General features: G+C 41.3%; 1 protein-coding gene and 1 long non-coding RNA gene across 4 annotated transcripts in view; one reads left to right on the forward strand and one right to left on the reverse strand.

The window, feature by feature from the left end:
* LOC141139748 (uncharacterized) overlaps positions 1 to 17,610 on the reverse strand; it is a 52,547-nt gene extending 34,937 nt beyond the window's left edge. For both annotated transcript variants that reach the window (XR_012243801.1, XR_012243799.1), the window contains exons 1-2: positions 17,297 to 17,610; positions 13,473 to 13,652 (exon numbers count right to left, since the gene is read on the reverse strand). This is a non-coding gene — a long non-coding RNA (uncharacterized lncRNA). The remainder of the gene's footprint in view (positions 1 to 13,472; positions 13,653 to 17,296) is intronic.
* Positions 1 to 20,233, forward strand: part of SH2B3 (SH2B adaptor protein 3) — a 230,490-nt gene that overhangs the window by 192,239 nt on the left and 18,018 nt on the right. Inside the window, exons 5-8 of one of the 2 annotated variants that reach the window (XM_073626157.1) lie at positions 2,868 to 2,956; positions 10,937 to 11,031; positions 13,907 to 14,097; positions 17,290 to 17,461. In XM_073626157.1, coding sequence (XP_073482258.1) covers positions 2,868 to 2,956; positions 10,937 to 11,031; positions 13,907 to 14,097; positions 17,290 to 17,461 — 547 coding nt within the window. Of the gene's footprint in view, positions 1 to 2,867; positions 2,957 to 10,936; positions 11,032 to 13,882; positions 14,098 to 17,289; positions 17,462 to 20,233 lie in introns of both variants that reach the window. The other variant, XM_073626148.1, reaches the window with a different exon arrangement.

Here is a 20,233-nt window from a genome sequence, read left to right on the forward strand (position 1 = left end):
AAGTGCACACTCTAAAGTTTAATTTAAGGGTATGTATATCCAAATCAGAAGAAAGGTTTAGGAATTACAGCTCTTAAGAATAGCCATCCCCCTTTTTCAAGGGGCCAAAAATAATTGGACAAGTGAATCAAAAGCTGTTTAATGGCCAGGTGTGGGCTATGCCTATGTTATTTCTTCATCAGTTAAGCAGGTAAAAGGTCTGGTGTTGATTCTGAGTGTGGTATTTGCATTTGCGCACTATTGCACCTACATTATGCATTCAAAGGAGCTGTCCATGCAAATGAAACAGGCTATTGTAAAGCTTCAATAACAAAACTAATCCATCAGAGAGATAGCAGTAACATTAGGAGTGGCAAAATCAACAGTTTGGTACATTCTGAGGAAAGAAGAACGCACTGGTGAGCTCAGCAACACAAAAAGGCCTGGACATCCACGGAAGTCAACAGTGGTGGATGATCGCAGGATCCCCTCTATGGTAATGAAAAACCCATTCACAACATCCAGACAAGTGAAGGACACTGTCCAGGAGGTGGACATATTGTCAAAGTCTACAATCAAGAGAAGACTTCAAGAGAGCAAATACAAAGGGCTCACCACAAGGTGCAAACCATTCATAAGCCTGAAAAATAGAAAAGCCTGACTAGACTGCCAAAAAACATCTAAAAAAGCCAGACCAGTTCTGGAAAAGCATTCTTTGGACGGATGAAACTAAGATTAATCTGTACCAGAATGAGGGGAAGAAAAAAGTGTGGAGCAGGCTTGGAACAGCTTATGATCCAAAGCACACAACTTCATCTGTAAAACATGGTGGAGGCAGTGTGATGGCATGGGCATGCATGGCTTCCAATGGCACTGGATCGTTGGTGTTTATTGATGATGTGACAGAAGACAGAAGCAGCTGGATGAATTCTGCAGTGTTTAAAGATATACTGCCTGCCAAGATTCAGCCAAATGCAGCAAAGTTGATTGGACGGTGCTTCATAGTACAGATGGACAATGATCCAAAACACATTGCAAAAGCAACCCAGGAGCTTTTGAAGGAGAAGAAGTGGAATATTCTGCAATGGCGGTGTCAATCACCTGATCTCATGCCAATTGAGCATGCATTTCACTTGCTGAAGGCAAAACTAAAGGCAGAAAGACCCATAAACAAAGAACAACTGAAGACAGCTGCAGTTAGAGCCTGGCAAAGCATCAGAAAGGAGAAAACCCAATCTTTGGTAATGTCCATGGGTTCCAGACTTCAGGCAGTCATTGCCAGTAAATTATTCTCAACAAAATGTAAAAAATGAAAATTTTATTTATGATTATATTCATTTGTCCAATTACATTTGAGCCCCTGAAAATGGGGGGACTGTATATAAAAATAGTTGCAGTTTGTAAAATTGGTACTTGATATTTATGTTCAACCCCTTGAATTAAATCTGAAAGTCTGCACTTCAAATTCATTTGGATTGTTTTATTTTAATTTTATTCTGGTGGCATACAGAGCCAAAAGTATGAAAATTGTGCCTGTGTCCAAATATATATGGACCTAACTGTGTATGGTTCCACAGAAAAAAACCACAGTCCAGTGAGGCCACGTATATGCGTATTGTCAGCATGCTGGGGGTTAACCTCCAATTATTGGAAAGCACATATTCGTGGTTGTTAGGTGTCTAGCATGCAAAACATACAAGACATGGGTATTTTTTAAAATGCAACATTGGAAAAGAGGCCTAAATGTGTGTTTGTGATGCTAAAGTTTGCAGGTTTGCTTTTTTTTTTTTTTTTTTTTAAGTCTTGTGATTTTGCCACGATTTTAGCATGATTTTGCGGCCACGATTTTGCCCCAATATAGGGAATGCCTGTGTAAACTTGAAGTATATGGACCTCAACTCACATGAAAGTCAGACCAAAGTAGTACAGGGACTACTTTGAAGTCGCACATATGAATGGTTATTATTGGAAATCATGGGGAACGACTTGTCATGCGACTTTGCAGTCCCAAGTCGCAGGACAAGTCACGCAAGTGTAAAAGGAGCCTAAATAAAACTCGGCTGGCATAGTTTTATGTTCTGATTTGCCACCAAAGACTTTAAATAATTGTCACCTATCTTTGTCACCGGATCGTGAAAAAAGAATGACAATCTTTAAGCCTGTAAATACCATTGGATCTCAGAAGACCCTCTGGCTATTTATCAGAGGCACTAATAAATCAGCTAGGCTGTAGTTTTCTGGGTTAGCTTTTGCTCCTCCAAAGTAAGTATGGTGCCAAAGATTTCTGCAAGATACAGAAGTCATCTTAGTCTGATGTGTATGTTGGTTACTTAGCTATCAGTCAAAGGCAGGTTGAACAACTATCTGTGACGTTTATGCCAGCTTGTTACACTTGCAGCTTTGTAGTAGAGTTTTGTAGTGGCTACAAATCAAGGCTCATTATCTGTGGGTACAGTGTGTGTATCTGCTGTCGCTTCCTATGGTACATGCCTATGCAGCTTCAAATTACTGGTATTCAACAGCTGCATTGGATAAGATGGGTAGTTAGTTGTTGGATATCAGTGACTGAGCTACAAACCACTGTAATCACTGCGACATGGACTTTTGATTGACTCTAATTCATCATTTCTTCTTAGCTACAAAAATGCTAATAATACAGATCCTGCAGCTGCTACAAATCTCTACACAATTGCAGATGTGACATAGCTCTTCAGAGAATTTAAGTGTGTCCTACGGCTTTAACATAACTCCAATGAAGGGTAATTATTATTACATAAAGAAACGGGTTCACACAGATAGACAGAAATAGTCATTTTAGCTGTGGCTAGAATTAGAAAATGAGAATGTTTGTAATATTTTTATTTTTCGCTGTTTATCCTATTTTTCAGGATAGTGCCACTGAAGTTATTTTTGAAGTTGCAGATGACCAGCAGCTAAATTTGTGGACAACAGAAATCAGAAAATGCACGAACCGTGGGTAGGCAATCTTATTTGTTTTACAGAGTAAAAACAAACAAAAAAATCACTCAAGGCAGCCAGTCTTCATTCATATGAACTTGGGAATAGCCAAATTTTTTTTATTCATGTTTTAACATTTTTATGTAAATATAATTTCATGGTGTATTTGATACCATCTTTATGTATAATATTAATCTCACAGCCAATTATTTTAACATACTCGTCTATTAAAGGTGATGTAATAACTGCACATCGATAACTATTAACAATTAGGCTGGTATTTATCATACAGTCATGCAGCTGTCTAGTGGCTGCAACTGGTGACCCTTGTAGTTGTTAAATGTCTGTTGTAGTCTGAAAAACATATACTAGGTCACAGTTACAAACATAATTGTAACTGGCAATTAGAAGTACCTACAGTGGGGACGGAAAATATTCAGACCCCCTTAAATTTTTCACTCTTTGTTATATTGCAGCCATTTGCTAAAATCATTTAAGTTCATTTTTTTTCCTCATTAATGTACACACAGCACCACATATTGACAGAAAAACACAGGATTGTTGACATTTTTGCAGATTTATTAAAAAAGAAAAACTGAAATATCACATGGTCCTAAGTATTCAGACCCTTTGCTCAGTATTTAGTAGAAGCACCCTTTTGATCTAATACAGCCATGAGTCTTTTTGGGAAAGATGCAACAAGTTTTTCACACCTGGATTTGGAGATCCTCTGCCATTCCTCCTTGCAGATCCTCTCCAGTTCTGTCAGGTTGGATGGTAAACGTTGGTGGACAGTAGGGGTGCAACGGATCGTCACCGATCCGTGATCCGAACGATTCAGCCTGTTCGGATCGGCACACATGCGCTCCGCGGAGCGCGGCACTGCCTCGGCCTTAGGAAAGGCTGCGGCTTCGGCTTAGCTCCGGAGCAGCGGCCATCTTGGTACACCCGGCGGCCGTTTACCACGTGATCGCGCCGTCAAATGATGGAGCGATCACTTGTAAACAAACCGGCGTCATGTCATAATGCCGGTTCCTCTCTCCCCTCTGTGTACTGATCTGTACAGTGGAGGGGAGAGATCAGATGGCAGCAGTGCCAATACTCTGCCATACCCTGCAATGCCCTGCCAATACTCTGCAATACCCTGACAATACTCTGCAATACCCTGACAATACCCTGCTAATACTCTGCAATACCCTGCCAATACTCTGCAATGCCCTGACTCTTCAATACCCTGCCAATACTCTGCAATACCCTGACAATACCCTGCTAATACTCTGCAATACCCTGCCAATACTCTGCAATACCCTGCCAATACTCTGCAATACCCTGCTAATACTCTGCAATACCCTGCCAATACTCTGCAATGCCCTGACTCTTCAATACCCTGCCAATACTCTGCTATACCCTGCCAATACTCTGCAATACCCTGACAATACCCTGCTAATACCCTGACAATACCCTGCTAATACTCTGCAATACCCTGCCAATACTCTGCAATGCCCTGCCAATACTCTGCAATACCCTGCCAATACTCTGCAATACCCTGCCAATACTCTGCAATACCCTGCCAATACTCTGCCAATATTCTAGCAATACCCTGCAATACTCTGCCAATATTTGCCAATACCCTGCCAATACTCTGCCAATACCCTGCCAATACTCTGCCAATACCCTGCAATACCCTGCTAATATATTATTACAGTGGGGGAGATTTTTTTTTTTTTTTGATCCGAAAATGATCCGAACCGTGACTCCTGATCCGAGGAACGATCCGAACCGTGAGTTTTTTGATCTGTTGCACCCCTAGTGGACAGCCATTTTTAGGTCTCTCCAGAGATGCTCAATTGGGTTTAAGTCAGGGCTCTGGCTGGGCCATTCAAGAACAGTCACAGAGTTGTTGTGAAGCCACTCCTTCGTTATTTTAGCTGTGTGCTTAGGGTCATTGTCTTGTTGGAAGTTAAACCTTCGACCCAGTCTGAGGTCCTGAGCACTCTGGAGAAGGTTTTCGTCCAGGATATCCCTGTACTTGGCCGCATTCATCTTTCCCTCGATTGTAACCGGTCGTCCTGTCCCTGCAGCTGAAAAACACCCCCACAGCATGATGCTGCCACCACCATGCTTCACTGTTGGGACTGTATTGGATAGGTGATGAGCAATGCCTGGTTTTCTCCACACATAACGCTTAGAATTAAGGCCAAAAAATTTCTATCTTGGTCTCATCAGACCAGAGAATCTTATTTCTCAGCATCTTGGAGTCCTTCAGGTGTTTTTTAGTAGATTCCATACAGACTTTCATGTGTCTTGCACTGAGGAGAGGCTTTCGTCGGGCCACTCTGCCATAAAGCCCCGACTGGTGGAGGGCTGCAGTGATGATTGACTTTCTACAACTTTCTTCCATCCCCCAACTGCATCTCTGAAGCTCAGCAACAGTAATCTTTGGGTTCTTCTTTACCTCTCTCACCAAGGCTCGCCCCCGATAGCTCAGTTTGGTCGGACGGCCAGCTCTAGGAAGGGTTCTTATCGTCCAAAACGTCTTCCATTTAAGGATTATGGAGGCCACTGTGCTCTTAGGAACCTTAAGTGCAGCAGAAATTTTTTTGTAACCTTGGCCAGATCTGTGCTTTGCCACAATTCTGTCTCTGAGCTCTTCAGGCAGTTCCTTTGACCTCATGATTCTCATTTGCTCTGACGTGCACTGTGAGGTGTAAGGTCTTAGGTCTTATATAGACAGGTGTGTGGCTTTCCTAATCAAGTCCAATCAGTATAATCAAACACAGCTAGACTCAAATGAAGGTGTAGAACCATCTCAAGGATGATCAGAAGAAATGGACAGCACCTTAAATATATGAGTGTCACAGCAAAGGGTCTGAATACTTAGGACCATGTGATATTTCAGTTTTTCTTTTTTAATAAATCTGCAAAAATGTCAACAATTCTGTGTTTTTCTGTCAATATGGGGTGCTGTGTGTACATTAATGAGGAAAAAAATGAACTTAAATGATTTTAGCAAATGGCTGCAATATAACAAAGAGTGAAAAATTTAAGGGGGTCTGAATACTTTCCGTCCCCACTGTATCACTATAAAAGAGATATGTCTGCTATCACTAGTTGCTTGCTAGTAGTAATTTGTCACATTCAACTGGACTGGTTTTGTTAAAGATGTTTCATAGCTTAGTTTCATAGCTTACCCAAGTCACTTCTTCAATTCCAATGAGTGCCAGGAACATACCTCAGAATTTATATCCACACCTTAAAGTGGGAGTAAACTCCCATCTCTGATTTTTACCTATAGGTAAGCCTATAATAAGGCTTACCTATAGGTAGTGTAAATATCTCCTAAACTTCCGTTTAGGAGATATTTATGGTACATGCAGCCGGTGATATCACTAGCACATGTGCTCTGAAGGAGTGGCCATCTGGGCCATTCCTTCAGAACCCTGTGCTGTAAACTGTGCCTGTCACGTGGGAGTGATGTCATTGCAGCTCTGGCCAGCCATACAGCCGGAGTCTGTAAACCTGGAAGGAAGACAGGTGAAGATGGGAGCGCCTGCAGCTCTGATGACTTGGGGCTGGAAGGTGTAAAAATTGTGAAACCACCCTGTTCTAGTTATGGTCAACATCAGGGGCGGTCTGTCCATTAAGGGAGCACGGGCGCCGATCTCCCTATAAATGCGTCTGGCCCCTTTTAGGACGCTGGATGCATGGATTCAAATGGGGGGGTGGGTGTTTTTTCAAAGCACCTGATTAGAGCCAGAGGCTCTAATAGGCTTCAAAATAGGGTGGGCTTGGGGTGCAGAGAATGCAAATAATTAATAGCGAATGAATATTCTCTATTGTAACACCGATCCTCCCCCCCGGCCAATAGGTAGGTAGCGGGTCTTGAGACCCGTTACACAAGTGACTGAAAGGACAGGCGATCCCATTGGACGCCTAGGAGGAGGGGAGGAGACGCATAACGGAAGTAAGGAGGAGAGGACACAGGAGCTGATGCCCGCCACCTAGATGGGGTAAGTGCTGTACCAACAGACAGCAAGCAGGCGGAGTGAGGTGCTGTACTTGAGTACCGTGAGGTACTCAGCCACTTTGCAACAGACTAAAAAAAACTGGCCTGTTAGCACCTTCTATTTCCCCCTTCTCCCATTGAGAGGCTTTTTTGTGGTTCCCTTTGCGTTAGTCTTTTTTCCTTTTTCAGTACTTGGGCAATGGGCGGGGATACAAGTTGCCTTAAATTACTGGTGGATGGCAAATTGCGCCCCCCTGAGTTATGGGAAGCTTATGGTCTATTTCTATTTGACTCTTGGAGACACAGACAACTGACTATCTATGTGACTATTACTATACAGGAAATGAGGTGCAATGATTCCCTGACAACTTTTGTGTCTTTATCGTTCAAACTGCCTCAATTGGGAGCACTGCTTCCGGTGACTCATAAGGTACTTTGAGACTGTGAATCCCCTAATGATCTCAGTTTTCTTAGGAATTGGGAAACAGAGCTGGAAACCTTCTTTTCTGACTCGCAGAAGCTGTCTGTGCTCAAGTGGGCCCATGCTTCTACCATTACTTCAAACCTACAGGAAACCAGTTATAAACTGTTAACTCTGGTAAAGGGCCCCAAAGACTTTACCATTGACTGCTGTTGTAGAGGTTGTGGGTCACACGTTTCACAGCTCCATATCTGGTGGGAATGACCCATTCTTATGTCATTGTGGAATGAGATCAGAAAGTTGATTCCAGACATCACTACTATTTTAATACAAGATGATCCAGCTTTCTGTTTACTGCACTCTCTCCCTCTTTCTCTTAAAGGGTTTAATAGGTGTGCAATCCCACATTCATTAAATGCAGCAAAAAGTCTGATCCTTTTGCACTGGAAATGTCCATTGGTACCTACTGTAGATAGTCCAAAAAAGTAGATCAGATTATGGAGGCAGAGCAATGGGTGTACACCTGTAGAGACCATTATGACACATTTTATAAAATTTGGGCAACTTGGATACATAATAGATTTGAAGGTGACCATGACTAATCTTATTTACTGTGATTCACTGTTTGTTGCGATGAATCTGATTTCTCAGTCTTCTTTGGTGATATACTAGGGTAATTTACCCGTTAGTTGACAGGTCACGGCATCAAGCTTTACACCCCTACATGGTTTAATGTACTTTATTGTTTGTTTTTTGTTTTTTTTCTTCTTGATATTTCTCTTTTTCCATCTGTGAGACATCATGATTGCATTGCTCATGTATCTGCACCGGTGAACATTGTAACAACTTTTCAGAGGTCTTGAAGGTATATGATGTTCTGAGCAAGTTGTAACAATGTCCTTGTTTAATTGCTTATGGATATTTATTATCCATAACCTCATAAATAAATTATATATATATAGTGGTGGCAAAAATGGTGGACACTTTTGAAAATTTTTATATTTTGCACCTTTGCAAGCTTATAGGAAATGTTATTTTACACCAAATGCAAATGTTTATATGTCAATTCAAAGGCAATTTAATACTGAATTCAATAAAAAAAAACATACGTCAAATATATGCAGTACAAAAATAATGCTTACTTTAGTCTAAAATAGAAACACAAATGTGAAAACCAGGCCTTTTCTCACACTTTTTGTTTACATGTAAAAATCTGCTTTTTTTTCTTTCTAGAAAATTACTTAGAGCTGCCAAACAGTATATATTTTGCATTTGGTGTAAAATAACATTTCCTATAAGCCTGCAAAGTTGCAAAATAGCTTTGTGTAAGAGTACTGAACATGGACCCTAAGTAGTGGAAATGAAGTAATATGCAGTGGATTCATCTTTCACATTATTTCCTACTTTCATACAGATTCACATTTGTAAAATCTAAAGGATGCTTTCATCCCAGAATGTCTTTCACTATCTATGGTGGGGGATCCAGAATAGTATAGGCAGCCATCTTGTGGGAATTATTAGGTCCATTGATGGACATATAACATTATAGAGTGGGTGTGCAGAATGGATTCATGTGAAGTTTAATACATACAGCTCTATGGGTGGAGTGGTGCTGAATAGCATAAGGGGTCAGCAAGTTATAATTCTAGCGCATTAATGCTTCAGTGATTGACAGGAACATAAGTTAAAGTGTTACAAAACCCACAACAGTAACATCTGTCTGTATATGCAGCATAGCATGCTTGTTATACTCACTGTGGAACTTAAGGGGTTAATCCTCTGCATTGTGTAAAAAGGCTATTTTATCCTGTATGCACAGACCCTTCCCTCCTGCACTGTCTATCTGAGGAAGGCCAGCTAACAGAGGCAGAGTAGCCAACCTGCACATGCTCAGTTGTGTCTTTTATGCTGGAGAGAACCTCTACTTTTTCTCAGAGCTAGCCAGGTCACATGATATTGACTTCACACATGTAAGCGTGTATACAGGCTGTAGTGGAAATCTCCTCCTACCTGAACTCTCAGCACTGGAGAAACTGTGCAGTTTATCATGTACTTGTGGTATACAGATCGGCCAAAAAGGTTTATAGTGGCAGTATTTTAATGTAAAAAGATTTATAAGCTGTGGGCATTGTGTGGGGGGGGGGGGGGCTAATGAACTGTCTTCATATTACTGGGTTTAGTAACATTTCAACTGAACTAAAGGCATGTGTAGGGAGGTGGAATGGAAGCTAATGGTGGAGTAAGGGGAAAAGAACACAGCACAGACATAGTGGAGTTGCTTTACTAAAGAAGACATAGCATGTTCTCTTTGCAGGGGAGTTTTTATTTAGCTTATGCTGACTTCAATTGCCCAATATTAGGCAAGCAAAAAAAAAATGTTTTTTTAAATTGTTCTTGCACAAGATTTGGGTATTTTTTGCAAAATGAATTTTCACCATTTCACTGAAAACAGTGAAAATTCCCTTGCATTAGTCGTTAAGTAAATTAACCCCATAAGGTCAGGGTATGGATAAAAGAGGGATAGGAGGTGAAAAAGAGTGAAGTAAACAGAGGGGATCTCGCATTCCCTTTGTAGTACTGACGATTGGAGCAGGGCGAGTGTTGGACCTCTGAAGACCTGGATCATTGCTTGTGTGTGAGCAGTGGTCTGACTCCAGCATTCTCCCTGCACAGGGTATTTGAACTCTCAGTGCAGAAAAACAAAAAACAAAAAAAGAAGAGTATATCTATTACTGTAAATGTAGCCTGCTGCATTACTGTGATAAATACTGAGGCTCCAGTTGGACTTTAAAGAAACTGAATATAGCTGTGCAGCTCTGTGGGGGTTAAAAAAACTTGATAGATGGTTGTGCAGCCTGAATAAAAAAGGGCACCTGCTGCTGAGTAGCATTACAAGTGTGACTCGCTATATAGGTGATAATCACAGTTTCTGAAGCAGGAAGCACAGGAAGTACATGTTGACCTGTAGGCTTTGCATATGTTACAGCCTCCAGCGCTTTGCTGAAAGACTTTTCCTGTTATTGAAATACCAAGAACTCTGTTAGCAATTAATCACTCTGTGATTTCCAGAGCTTGTCCTCCTCCGGTTCTGCTCCCTTCCTTGAATTTCCATGAATTACAAGTGTGCTTCCGCCACTTGGAGAGACTGCTGTAGCCGAGCTTCCCAGTACTACAAATGTAGTCCATGGCATGCTGTCACAGTTTTCTATTCAGCACAGATCATAGCTATATAGTTATTAGGTTTTCTTTCACCTCTATAAAATATTTCTTCCAATGTGAATAAATCAATTGGATTAAAAGTATGTATAAGTTGCATGGCTGGACATGGTCATCTTAACAAGGAGTTTTCCTTCCCTACCATGGAGTCTCACTTCTCCTGCTGTAGTAGTAGTAGCCTTACTAGTCCCACTGTATTCTGTTATGTAAAAAAAATAGGAGTGAGACCACTTCATAATGGTCACAAAAAGGCGAGTGCATGTGTCACATGATGTTTCAGGCTTGCATATTTATGAAAGAACTAGATAGGGCTACATGATATCAGTGTTCACTGAAGTTCAACTTCCTTGTTACAGGACAGAAGAAACAGATGGAGACACGCAGTCACCAGTTCACTCAGACCCCATGTCACAGACTCTCAGCGGTGGCAGCACTGACACCATCATCCAAGGTCAGTTGACTTGTGTACTTGGTATTTAGATTTAGATGTTTAGTTTAGATGTTTTTGGAATGTTTTCTACCATTGTATCTGCAGTGTCACTTCAATCTTGGAAATATTCAGCTTACTTTAACTCTTCTCCTAATGAAAGTGATTTTATTATCTGTGTATTTTCCCTGTCATTCTGTCCTGGTGATAATGTCAGCACCAGGACAGGAAGTGAGGGGAAACCTTCCCAACAGAGGCTTGGACAGTAGTAAAAACCTGAAAGAGGTTTTAACCCTTCCCCACTCTATAAAGAAACTTGGTTGGAGATGCATTTTTATATTCAGTACAAGAGGATGTGATAAGTTGTGTCTTTTAACCTTTACCTCCACTATTATATCCTCTGTGTATGGTACCAGTAAAAATTGCAAAGCGGAGCTGTTTGGCTAGGCCCATTATATAAAGTAATATAAACAGGAAACCTAGCCTCCTAAGGCTCCGTTCACACTGTTGTGCTGTGGTAGTGTGAGTTAGTTTGATGTGGTGCCATTCATTCTGAATTCCTAATATATATTCTCAACACGCTTGCATTGCAGCTCATCACAACGCACATCACAACGTGCATTGTCCTGTGCTACAGAAACTGCTGCATGCACTTTTTTTGCCTTTAGAAACATAAAAAAGTGACAGCAGAAAAAAGACTCATTGCTCTATCAAGTCTGCCTTTTTTTTATTTTACATGTTTTGTATTTTTTCTTTTTTTTTTTTGTCTGAACATAGATCTATGTTTAGGTACATAAGGAAGCCCATTCAAATGAGTGGTCAGCTTTAAAGTTGCTCTAAAGTCTAATTGTTTTTTTGTTTTGTTTTTTACCTTAATGCATTCTCTGCAATAAGATAAAAATACTCCTCACTACTTGTTCTCCCCCATCTCTAAACACTTACCTGCCTCCTCTCACTGATCTAGTGATGTACCAGATACATCATCGCTCCTGCACTGCTCCTCTACTTCCTAAACTCACAAGAGACACAGGCAGCAGCGGAAGCCATAGGCTCCTGCAGTTATTAGTCAGACTCCTGGGGAGAGGGAGCGGGGGCATGATTTACTGGCACTATGTGTGCCTATAGACTCACACAGCCCAAAATGCGAATGCATCCGCAAGGGTGCCCCTGTGGCACTGCGCTGGCTGAAGTGGAACATGGAGGAAGATGGATCGGACAGTGCCGGCAGAGGACTTCCAAAGAGGAGGTAAGAGATGCTTTCTGCAATATCATTGCATGAAGCAGGTAAATATAACATCTTTTTTTATTTTGGCTAAAAAATTATTATTACTTTAAAGCTAAGCACATTAACACGTGTATGCTGTTGTAGTGCCACAGTGTGAGTGGGGCCTTACCTGGTCGTACACTGCTAGTTTTTTCCATTAAGCCTGTAAACTGAGTAAAAAAACTGGTTCCTCCATCCACACAAACAAGGTTTCCCCCTGCCAGGACATTGTATTCTGATAGTGGCTGATTTCAACTTTCATTGAGCGGGGAAGCCCACGCACAGTGAACAAAGACACTAGTCCATCCAGTTCAACCTGTGTGTGAATTTCCAACCATGTATGGCCAGCTTTAGTGGTCATTGTTGGGCTGCATCTTAAAATGCTACTTTCCTGGCCACCATGCTGATGTACTGGCTTCAGAACTTTTGATATCTTTGACCCAGAATAAATGTGCATTTTGAGGATTCTGACTTACTTTCTGCATGCTTGATTCATTCAATGACTTAAGTAGACCATGCACAAGTAGATTTAGTTTTAGCAACGTTTATTAATTTTTCTAATTGTTAGTGAGGTCAAATCGATGTTCATTTTCGACTGCAGTGATGAGAAGATTCAAAGGATCAGGATGGAAAATTTCTCTTGAATGACAGTGTATGTGGTTTTTGGTCAGGAAATTACATTAATTTGAAAATCAAATGTTAAAAGCACACAAGTCAAGTCACTGAATATGCTGAGAGTTTGCATTTGAACGTTCATTCGAAAATCTAGTGTATGGTCAGCTTTAGAAATTTCTAAACTTAGATGATAAACATTACAGCTAAGCAACCACTGTTTTTAGGGGGATAGTAATGGCAACTTATATATCTCTATCATGTTCCATTGTCTTCACCATATTTCCTAAGATAATGTTTACTTTCCCCTCCTGTAAGTGATTTTTTTTTCTTGCGGAAAGTCCTCTATATATTTCACTGCAAATTCAAACCAGGAGTTACCTTTAAAGTGGGCCTATAGTTAAATGTTAATGCAATGCTTTCAGGGATAGATAATAAAAAAATGACAGAAAAGCTGAATATACTTCCTGTGTGAAAAAAAAGCCTAGCTGTTTGTTTAGCTCATCCTCCCCTTAAAGCAGTAGTAAACTGCAAAAACTATAAAAAAATAGGCACGGCCAGTTTAACTAGTATGCATAACCATACTTACCTGAAAACGAAGCCCTCCATTGGCGCACTGTCATCTCTGAAGGCGCTTCTATGTTCACACGGTCTTTCTTCCAAGTTCGCGGGTTTCGGCATTATGAATGGCTGAGGCTGCGATGACATCACTCCCGTGCATGTGTGCTGGAGTCGCTGTTTATGGCACAGCTCTGAAGGAGCGGCTTACCTATAGGTAAAAAAACATATAAGGGAATTTACTTCCACTTTAAGCAGAGATCACATAACCAAATGGCCATTTATTTGGTCACATTTCAGTAGCTGCAGCGTGTTCCAGCACCTCCCTGGAGAAAGTGTAAAAAAAAATTACGAATAATACAGCATATGGTCATATTTTACAATGTTGTGCATGTAAAACTTGTGTGAATTGTATAACTAGCTGATTTTATTGATCCTTAGGCGCTGCTGTCTTTGTGCCTTCAGAACAATGTTGTCATAAAACCGACCATTTATTGGCTTCCTATCCATGGTTTCATGGGCCCATCTCTCGAGTCAAAGCAGCTCAGCTTGTACAAGCTCAGGGATATGAAGGTCATGGGGTTTTCCTTCTACGGCAAAGTGAAACGCGAAGGGGAGAATATGTCCTCACATTTAATTTTCAAGGCAGAGCAAAGGTAACGTGGCAGATTTTTTGAATAGTCTCTTTGTTAAGTCTGGTCTTCTTTATCATTTGAAGTGGAACAATAAACTGGTCTCAAAGCACATATCATAAAAACTTATCCATATCCCTGCTTGGTACAAAGATACTTTCAGGCCATCGCACTTTATCCCAGATTTGGTACAGGGATACAAAAACGTATGTGACCTGAGGTTTTTCTTTATTTAAAAAAATATTTAAGTAGCATGATCATTAGGGGTTACTGTAATTATAATTTCAGTTCCATTTTTACTTTTGCATACTTACATAAAATGAGTAAGTATGTAAGATATAGTAGGAGGTGTTGGATCTGTAATGATCTTTACTGATATGGTAGCAGAAAGTGAAAAGTGGGAAGTTCCTCATTGTACATTGCTGCGAGTCTAGGGAGCCCATTCATAACTCTTCAGTCCAGCATGGTAGCATGGCCATCACTGCATTGCATTGGAGTGTTGCAGTGCCATTCATTTTGAACTGTACCCCAACATACTAAGGCAACACAGCTCCAATCCTCATGCATTACATCACACCACAATGCTGCCATGCATTGTGGTGAGCTGCATTACCTAAAATGATGCATGTTTGTTTTTTGGACATTTAGCCCTGGTTCACACTATTATGATTTGTCATGCAAGTTTGGACTTCAAAGTCACATGACAAGTCACATCCCATGTATTTCAATGGGTGCGTCCTAATTGTCATGACAAAGTCTAAGCAACAAAAAAAATAGTTCCTGCACTAATTTTGTGGGACTCGGTCCCATAGACTTCTATGTTATCTCACAGAAATCGCATCAGTATAGATAAGAATGCCACATTAAAGGGTCAGTTTTGTGTTTTTTTAACCTTCTCCTCCCTGGACATCCTTGCTGCCTAAAAGCTTCCTTCCTACCACATCTCATTCACACCTGAGCATAGGGGAAATGCACATCTGCTCTTGCATTTTTCACACATTTCTTTACGTCTAAACACGCATCGCGCATAGGGTACCTCATTCACATAAATGGGCTGCCCCACACAGAACAAACACCCCATAGTAGCTCAAGAACCTTTTCGGTCGTGGAGCATCACACATTTTGGCACGTTTGTAGCACGTTTTGTCATGCTGGAAAATACACGTCTGCTAACCATGACTGGGGTGTCATTGACAATTAGCCTGCATTCACACCTGCACATTTCAGAACACACGGCAACCCACACAGAAAATGTGTGCTTTGCCACATGTTTTGGAAACATGCGGCAAGCGGCATGCAGATGTAAATGCAGCCTACGGTAATTGTTAATGACACCCCAATCACAGTTAGCAGACACCTGTTTTGCTGAATGACAAAATGTGCACTGAAAAAAAACGCCACGACTGAAAAGATTCTAAAGCTACTTTGGGGCATTTGTCATGCGTAGGGCAGCCTATTCATGTGAATAGGCTGCTCTATGTTTGACGCATGTTTACGCTTGAAAAACATGCAAAAAAAACAGGAACACTTGTTTACGCTATGCTCAGGTGTGAATGGAATGTGCTTGGTAGGAAGTTTTTAGGCAGCAAGTGTGACCGCTGGAAGTGGTGCTACTTTTATGTCACGCAAGTGTGAACCAGGGCTTAGATATGTTTCCAACCAACTCATCTGAAAAGGCTGCCTTAATGCAGCTCACTTTAATGCATGAAGAAATGGGCAGCACAGTGGTGTAGTGGGAAGCACTTTCGCCTAGCAGTAAGAAGGGTCGCTGGTTTGAATCCCAACCATGACACCACCTGCCTGGAGTTTGCATGTTCTCCATGTGCCTGTGTGGGTTTCCTCCGGGTACTCCGATTTCCTCCCACACTCCTAAGACATGCTGGTAGGTTAATTGGATCCTGTCTAAATTGTCCTTAGTATGTATGAATGTGAGTTAGGGACCTTAGATTGTAAGCTCCTTGAGGGTAGGGACTGATGTGAATGTACAATGTATATGTAGGGTAGGGGCCTATGTGAATGTACAATGTATATGTGAAGCGCTGTGTAAATTGATGGCGCTATATAAGTACCTAAAATAAATAATAAATAAGTGGGGGTTAATGCATGTGCATTAACATAATGTACCAGGATGTCAAGGTCTGAAGGGGCCCTAACATGTTTTCAGATCCTGAAAGAAAGAAAAGGTGTTTATTCTGCTTACAAGAGGGGTATACAGGGAGGAACTTAACAAGATGATTCTTAGGCTTGCCATAGATGGATTGAAATTCCTCCAGTTCAACAGAGGCTGGTTCAACTTCAATCCAGTGGCCATCCCTATTTAACAGAAGGCGGCCTGAGGTTGTGTGCCGAGGGCGTGCCCATTGTGATCTTACAGTACAGTAGCACCAATAGCTGTCGGTCACGGATCCTGATTGCGACCCAGGGGGTGGCTCCCGCACCCATTCAAGTTAACGGTGTGGGAGACACTCATAGAGGTCACATGATAGAGAAGCTTTGCACCTCCCAGTCATTAAAACCCACTTAATGGGACACTGGGAAGCAGTGTTAAGGCATAAAAGTGTATGTATAACCAAAATTGTTTTGGTGAGTAGGGAAAGGTTGAAACCCCTTTTTGCATCACATTAAGGAGATTTACCCTCACTTCACATCTCTGAGACACAACAGGAAGTGAGAGGAAATCTCTATAAAGTCAGGAAAATTCTCGCAGACAGTTGTAAACCACAGATTTGTCCACATTGGAAGATTTATCTCCAAAGACATGCTGGTAGGTTAACTGGATTCTGTCTAAATTTGCCCTAGTATATGAATGAGAGTTAGGGACCTTGAGGGTAGGGGCCAATGTGAATGTACAATATATATGTAAAGCGCTGTGTAAATTGACAGTGCTGTATAAGTACCTTAAATAATAATAATAATTTATCCTCCCCTCTACAACTTAGAATTCATATCACTTTCTATCTCAGTGATAATGGTCATCAACACAAGTATAGAGATTGTAATAGCCTAGCAGGTACACAGACAGCAGTACAATCTTAACATGGGTTCTAATCCTTTCCTACTCTATTCAAAATAAAAGCAAAAAAGATTTAGGCTATAACAGCACTTGCATTTGATAACTTTGCAGCATACAGTAACTGACCCGTTGCATGCCCATTGTGAATGTAAAGCTTGTGATAGGTGCATAGTAAATGACAGTTGTACATTCTTCTTTCTCAGCACTTACGCCTTACGTTGACTGAAAGGGGTCAGTGCCGGGTCCAGCACATGCGCTTCCTGTCTGTCTTAGAAATGCTTCACTACTTCCGCCTGCATCCAATTCCACTTGAATGTGGAGCCGCTGGAGACGTGAAGTTGTCTGGTTTCGTGGTGTCCTCTGCTCATTCACAAGGTAAAAAGTGCATCTTTGTTGTTGGAGCTAGATTGTTTACCCAACACTTTATGTACAGTACATACTGTTCACATGACTCCAACTATTCCACACTCAGTATAATGGTCACATTGTTTCCACATGTCTCTAGCAGCAAGTTCTTGTCTTTTCTGGCTGCTTAACAGACAGGGATGATTTATATACCTCATTAAGGTGGAGAGGGATCTATGTGCTGTTTTTTTCTTATTCAGAAAATGGATTCTAAGGGGATGCATCCAGTAACATTTATTTGTCGTTAAAGGGCTTTTCTACTTTAGGTTTAGATTTTTCGAATCCATCATTAACCCTCTAAATTATTAATATATAAAAGTTCCTAATGCTACAGGACATATTTTTATGTACCTCATTACAACTGAGCCCTCCCAGGGAGATTTCAAGGGATTAGTAGGTGAAACCAACACCTTTCCAATGAGATGTGCAGGAAAAAGAGCCATTTGATAAAACCTTTTAAAGCGGGGGTCCACCTATCTATCGTTTTTTTTTTTTTGGAGTTCATTCACAAACTTTTCTTCTCATGATTATCTACTCACATGTTTTGTGTAATAAGTCCGCCTGTGTCCGATTTCGTTGTAAAGAATAACTTATAAAATTCACTGAAGGCGGTTTCCATCTTCATTGTGGGCATTTGAAGCCCACAAGCATGTATTTCCTGGATGCGGTGAATGCTGTGCTCCCAGCATTCACCGAGATGTTGTGATGACGCTGTTGCACAATGCATGCTGGGAAGCCTGAGACTAGCTCCCAGGGGACTGTGGGAGGTCTGGGAGAGGCTAGAAACACGCCTACTCCCATGGGAGGAAAACCAGGAAGTGCTAAGAAGATTAGAAAAAAAAGGTAATTACGGCGATTTAAATTTTTTTACACAGCATGTCAGCATCTAGGCAAGGAAGAGAATGCATAGAGATAATGTTCAAAATTTGGGTGGAACCCCGCTTTAAGGCCAACTCTAGGTTAAAAAAAAAAAAAGTTTTTTTTGCGCTTGTTTTTTCCAGGGGTGACAAGAATGCTGTAAACTCACTCAATCCTGCGCTCCAGCGGCAAACAGTGCTCCCCCATGATCTAGGAGTGGACTGTTCCTGACATCCTCACGTCCAGAGCAGGTCTATGGGCGTGATGAGATCAGGAACAGTCCTCCGTACAGGACTGCGTCAGATGGGGGGCTGCAGGATCTGCAGGGACCAGTCTTGTGCTGGGAAGATCAGAGGATTAGGTAAGTATACCTCTGTTCCCCTCTCCACTAGAAAAAATAAGGAACAGTTAACCCATGCAGTGTGGGCACAGCCTCACTACATGGGAAAAAAATTTGCATGGAGTGAATGACTTCAATGGACAAGGTTTTCTACGTAAGGATTGCCGTAGATGGTTTGAACCTCGGCTGGCTCAGCAGGGACCAGCGAATGACAAGAGACGGGGAGTAACATTTGAGGTGTGTCAAAAAGGTTTGGTCAATGGTATTAGAAAACAAGCAAAATGAAGATACAAACAAATTACCTTTATTGGCCTTCAAAATAATCGCCATCCTTCACAACACACTTTTAGCAGAGTTCATAAAGCTTATAGAAGCTGTCAGCAAAGGCTTCTTTAGGAATCTATCACAGAACCGCTGTCACATTTTTGGATTGCCGCCATGTCTGCAAAACGTGCTCCTTTCTTGGCACTCTTCAGGCGGGGAAACAGAAAGTCCACAGGCGCTCAATCATGTCTTGGCTTCTGCTGGTCGACAGCCAACCCCAATGTGGCTTATCCTCATTTCCTTCCTCTCGCCAAAGAGTTTGAACCAGTTGTAAACACATTTTCAGCTCATGACTTTCATCTCGTACACTTGCACCAACATGCGTCTCTGTCACCATTTTCACCAAGTTGTAGCAGGACTTGATGTTCACTCGTTGCTATATTGCACTGCGACCCTTCCTCCCAAACAGACTACGTTCGACTGCCCGCAGTGGGTTTACCCTGATGGTCACGTGTACTCCACTCTAGGTGGTGCTTCTTGACGTCTCTGGATAGCCATGTGCATGGGCACGCACCTGGCCCATATTACCATTGAGATAGTGGACCATTCACCAAAATTTTGGACATTAATTATCTAAAGATGACTGGTCCCAACCATCTGTCTGTCTCTGTGTAGGCTTTCATGCGATGATTGCCGCTAGCTGTAGCTGCTAGCAATAATGACTGTGTGTTGATGGGGGAATTGAGTGATTTTCTTTCCTGCAACCTGTGATTGCATGAAATAAAATCGTACCATCTATGTATGGCTTAACAGGTACAACCATTCTAAGCAGATTTTTTTTTATTATTATTTTAATTAGCTACAGTTACATTGTGGCTATTTTATCAATGATTGATTCATTATTGAATCCCCAGGTGAGATCTGTTGTGCTCCATCGTTCTCCGGTTCATAAATTGACATTTACCACATTTTCAACTCACTCTGTTCACTTTCTCTGCCTGCGGAGAACCTTTATGACCATGCCAAAAGCACCAAAGTATATACTTGTATATATACATCTAGATTTCCCCTCTATTTGTAATATTTTCTCACAGTGTATTGCTGTGAGATGCTTTCTTCCTCTTTTACTGAAGCTGAACATTACCTTAAATGACCTAATATAAAAAAATTAGGATTCCTTCCCCTGCCGCACATTGACATATTAAATGTTAATCTAACAACAATGCAAGGTCTAATAAAAACTGGAAAGTGGTTTTCATAAACTTTTATTTTTATAAAGA

Source organism: Aquarana catesbeiana, linkage group LG01, assembly GCF_042186555.1.
Source record: "Aquarana catesbeiana isolate 2022-GZ linkage group LG01, ASM4218655v1, whole genome shotgun sequence".
In the NCBI taxonomy this organism is placed as follows: Eukaryota; Metazoa; Chordata; class Amphibia; order Anura; family Ranidae; genus Aquarana; species Aquarana catesbeiana.